Below are 5000 nucleotides of genomic sequence, written 5' to 3'. Positions count from 1 at the left end.
TTATTCGTTCTTCTATTGTTCTTTACTTCTACTTTGATACCTTCTGTCCTCTCTGGGCTTTAATCTATTGTTCTGTACTTCTACTTGTATACCTTCTGTGGCTAAAAGGAACTTTATTTTGAAAAGCCTGACCCCTTTGCGGTTAAGTAACTTAAGTGAGTCTGCTTCAACGTTAACGGCGGAGGAAGGTTCAGGAGGTCGAGGATGAATCTCTTGATTATAAAAGAGGATTTTGTCATTTCCAGATGAATTAAATATTAAAATCAAATTAAAAACCTGTTGAAAGTCCTTCCGGGAACGTTTGCTTCTTTCAGAATAAGAGCGCCGTGTTCACGACGCGTATCAAACTCTGAATATTGTGAATGAAACGTTGCATGTAAACAAAGTTGTCGTGAGCTGGAGAGACGTTTCCTTTTTTAAAAAAGCTCAAATTATTATGTTCTTCTTGTTTCTCCACTAAGACGAGATTCATCCAAACTGACGACGAGGGAATTCATTAACAAACAAAAACTAACGTCACTGGAACTAAATGTGATTCATCATTAAATACCAGTTTGAAATAATCTTAGAAAAGGACAACGAGCGGTCGAGTGAAGAGTCATGAAGACCGGCCGGTTATTAAAGTTTCAGTGGAGACGTTTCAGCCTCAAATGACACGATGTGACTTGATGGAGATGATATTTAGTCTGAAACATGGAGGTTTAATCTGCAGGATGATACTCACCAACCAGGAAGCTGTGTAGGAACATGAAGAGCCTGAGGAACAGACGTCACGAGTCACGAGAAACAAACAACTGAACCTGAACACGTATTCTTCATTCAACGTTAGCTTTTCATTTCTAAGTCAGGGCGGTGAATATTCATAAAGGCCATAACTATTAATCACTTTTTAAACGACATGAAACAATATGTTTCAGGTGCATATTCTCCAAATAAATATTTGTATTCATTTATTTGTATTAAGTCAAACGAAAGAAACTATTTAGTTTATTTATTGTTATTTTTTCCTATTATTCTGTTATTTGAAACCGTGAGATAGTGAGGATTGAGAGAACCTTATTTAATTATTTATTTGTATTAATTAATTTTTTATATTTATTTATATAGTTGAACTAAAGAAAGTAATATATTAATGTGTTGTTATTATTCAGTTGTTATTAAAACCACGAGACAGTGAGGATTCCTTATTTATTTAAATATTTATTTGTATTCATTTCTTTATTTATATTTATTTATATAGTTGAACTAAAGAAACTAATATATTAATTTGTTATTATTCAGTTATTAAAACCAGACAGTGAGGATTCCTAATTTATTTGTATTCATTTATTTATTTATTATATTTATACAGTTGAACTAAAGAAACTAATATATTAATATGTTGTTATTTTTCAGTTATTAAAACCATGAGACAGTGAGGATTCCTAATTTATTTAATGTATTTGTATTCATGCATTTAATGTATATATTTATATAGTTGAACTAAATAAACTATTTAGTGTATGTATTATTGTTTGGTGTTACTATTCAGTTATTAGAAACTTTGAGACAATGAGGATTGAGAAATAAATGTATTATTATTATTTAATCATTTATGTTTTAATGTATATTGATATAGTTGAACTAAAGAAACCATTTAGCGTACTTATTATTAGCATTCCTCATTATTTAAAAACATAACATAACTGCCTGAGTTTCACTAAGTTTCGTTTCCTTCTAAACGAAACGCGCCGCGCGCGCCTCGGGCAGCCACGCACGCGCCTTTTCACAGCGCGCACGCGGCTGCCAGCTTACCTGCGCGAGGGAACCAAAGCAAGCAGTTTTTTATTCTGCGCGTGTTTAATCATCTTATTCAGAACTTTGTGCGTGGAAATAATAACGCGACAAAGAGAAAATACTGCAACGGAAGCTTTTGGATTTCAAAATAAAGTGTCTTCTTACCATTGTGGCTTTGAGATGCGGTGCATGATGTTGCTGTTGGTCACCTCTCCTCTCTCCTCTCTCCTCTCTCCTCAGTCCTCTCCTCTCTCCTTTCTCCTCATCTGAAGGATGTCTTCTGAAGTGTGTTTACTTTCTGGGCGAGAGCACTATTTATCAATGAGCGCCACTTCCGGTTTGCGATAAGAAAATAAAAGCATCTCTTTTCTTCATATATAATTATTATAATTAGAAACTTAGAACTAGAGGCTTTTTTTGGTTTGATGTTATTTTATTTACGCTGTACATCAATGTATTTATATATGTTTTGTTTCTAAAAGTAAAACAAATATATATAACTTAATAACTTAATTAGCCTATAAGCCTTTAAAAAAAATAAAAAATAAGAGCTTTTAATGTGACACGGTTCTCATCAGTTCAGTCATACATACAACAGGCTAATTAATTCAATGTAAGTATTCTGTTGAAACTCCACCACCTGTTGGGCTTTTATTTTGTTACTCCTGGTAACTTTACGCCAGCCAATGGCTGCAGAAACGAAACCTAAGCCGCGTGCAGCCTGAGTGACAGGCGGCCTCCATCCCTCCGCCCTCTGCATGAAGGTGGTCTCATCCGTGTGCCCTGCTGCCCAATAAAGAGCCCGCCCACTTCCTGTCACTCAAACCACTGGCTGCTCCCTCATGACCGACCAGTTCTCTGGCGTCTCTCAACGATGGCAGGTGTCACGTGGATCCTCACTTTTATGTGTAAGTTACTGATTGTTTTATGTGTATTTGCTGATTTTAAATGTAGCTTATTGTTGTTGTTATTATTGTTTTTAAATATTATTTCTGGGTTGTTTTTGCTCGTGGTACTCAGCGGATGAATCAGGAGCCAGAACAAGTGTATGAAAAGTTTTTGGGGGGTTAAATATAATTTGGATTCAGTTCAGTTTTTTCTTCAAAATAAAATATATTTTTTCATTTTTCAGTAGCAGATTTTATATTTTCAACTTTCAATCTTTTTTTACAGTTTCCAATCTTAACTACATGGGCGTGGTATCAACTACAGGGGCGTGTTATCAACTACAGGGGCGTGTTATCAACTACAGGGACGTGGTATCAACTACAGGGGCGTGGTATCAACTACAGGGGCGTGTTATCAACTACAGGAGCGTGGTATCAACTACAGGGGCGTGGTATCAACTACAGGGGCGTGGTATCAACTACACGGACGTGTTATCAACTACAGGGGCGTGGTATCAACTACACGGACGTGTTATCAACTACAGGGACGTGGTATCAACTACAGGGACGTGGTATCAACTACAGGGGCGTGTTATCAACTACAGGAGCGTGGTATCAACTACACGGACGTGTTATCAACTACAGGGACGTGGTATCAACTACAGGGACGTGGTATCAACTACAGGGGCGTGTTATCAACTACAGGGGCGTGTTATCAACTACAGGGGCGTGTTATCAACTACAGGAGCGTGGTATCAACTACAGGGGCGTGGTATCAACTACAGGGGCGTGTTATCAACTACAGGGGCGTGTTATCAACTACAGGGGCGTGTTATCAACTACAGGGGCGTGGTATCAACTACAGGGGCGTGTTATCAACTACAGGAGCGTGGTATCAACTACAGGGACGTGTTATCAACTACAGGGACGTGGTATCAACTACAGGGACGTGGTATCAACTACAGGGGCGTGGTATCAACTACAGGGACGTGTTATCAACTACAGGGGCGTGGTATCAACTACAGGGGCGTGGTATCAACTACAGGGACGTGTTATCAACTACAGGGGCGTGGTATCAACTACAGGAGCGTGGTATCAACTACAGGGGCGTGTTATCAACTACAGGGACGTGGTATCAACTACAGGGGCGTGTTATCAACTACAGGAGCGTGTTATCAACTACAGGGGCGTGGTATCAACTACAGGGGCGTGTTATCAACTACAGGGGCGTGGTATCAACTACAGGAGCGTGGTATCAACTACAGGGGCGTGTTATCAACTACAGGGACGTGGTATCAACTACAGGGGCGTGTTATCAACTACAGGGGCGTGGTATCAACTACAGGAGCGTGGTATCAACTACAGGGGCGTGTTATCAACTACAGGGACGTGGTATCAACTACAGGGGCGTGTTATCAACTACAGGAGCGTGTTATCAACTACAGGGGCGTGGTATCAACTACAGGGGCGTGTTATCAACTACAGGAGCGTGTTATCAACTACAGGGGCGTGGTATCAACTACAGGGGCGTGTTATCAACTACAGGAGCGTGTTATCAACTACAGGGACGTGGTATCAACTACAGGAGCGTGGTATCAACTACAGGGGCGTGGTATCAACTACAGGGGCGTGTTATCAACTACAGGAGCGTGTTATCAACTACAGGAGCGTGGTATCAACTACAGGGGCGTGTTATCAACTACAGGGACGTGGTATCAACTACAGGGGCGTGTTATCAACTACAGGGACGTGGTATCAACTACAGGAGCGTGGTATCAACTACAGGGGCGTGTTATCAACTACAGGGACGTGGTATCAACTACAGGGACGTGGTATCAACTACAGGAGCGTGTTATCAACTACAGGGACGTGGTATCAACTACAGGAGCGTGGTATCAACTACAGGGGCGTGTTATCAACTACAGGGACGTGGTATCAACTACAGGGGCGTGTTATCAACTACAGGAGCGTGTTATCAACTACAGGGGCGTGGTATCAACTACAGGGGCGTGTTATCAACTACAGGAGCGTGTTATCAACTACAGGGGCGTGGTATCAACTACAGGGGCGTGTTATCAACTACAGGAGCGTGTTATCAACTACAGGGGCGTGTTATCAACTACAGGGGCGTGGTATCAACTACAGGGACGTGGTATCAACTACAGGGGCGTGTTATCAACTACAGGGGCGTGGTATCAACTACAGGGACGTGGTATCAACTACAGGGGCGTGGTATCAACTACAGGGACGTGGTATCAACTACAGGGGCGTGTTATCAACTACAGGGGCGTGGTATCAACTACAGGAGCGTGTTATCAACTACAGGGGCGTGGTATC

General features: G+C 40.9%; 2 protein-coding genes across 4 annotated transcripts in view; one reads left to right on the top strand and one right to left on the bottom strand.

Moving 5' to 3' along the window:
- The window catches only part of lgals17 (galectin 17), a 3814-nt gene extending 1723 nt beyond the window's left edge, over nucleotides 1-2091 (bottom strand). Inside the window, exons 1-2 of one of the 2 annotated variants that reach the window (XM_034545698.1) lie at nucleotides 1942-2091; nucleotides 725-756 (exon numbers count right to left, since the gene is read on the bottom strand). In XM_034545698.1, the coding sequence (XP_034401589.1) occupies nucleotides 725-756; nucleotides 1942-1967 (58 nt within the window). In that variant the 5' untranslated portion in view covers nucleotides 1968-2091. The remainder of the gene's footprint in view (nucleotides 1-724; nucleotides 757-1941) is intronic. The other variant, XM_034545697.1, reaches the window with a different exon arrangement.
- Nucleotides 2092-2616: 525 nt separating this feature from the next.
- LOC117739347 overlaps nucleotides 2617-5000 on the top strand; it is a 10389-nt gene continuing 8005 nt past the window's right edge. For both annotated transcript variants that reach the window (XM_034545703.1, XM_034545702.1), the window contains exon 1: nucleotides 2617-2684. In XM_034545703.1, coding sequence (XP_034401594.1) covers nucleotides 2651-2684 — 34 coding nt within the window. In that variant the 5' untranslated portion in view covers nucleotides 2617-2650. The remainder of the gene's footprint in view (nucleotides 2685-5000) is intronic.

Source organism: Cyclopterus lumpus, chromosome 11 (assembly GCF_009769545.1).
Source record: "Cyclopterus lumpus isolate fCycLum1 chromosome 11, fCycLum1.pri, whole genome shotgun sequence".
Taxonomy (NCBI): Eukaryota; Metazoa; Chordata; class Actinopteri; order Perciformes; family Cyclopteridae; genus Cyclopterus; species Cyclopterus lumpus.
This window is presented reverse-complemented; position numbering and strand designations above follow the sequence as displayed.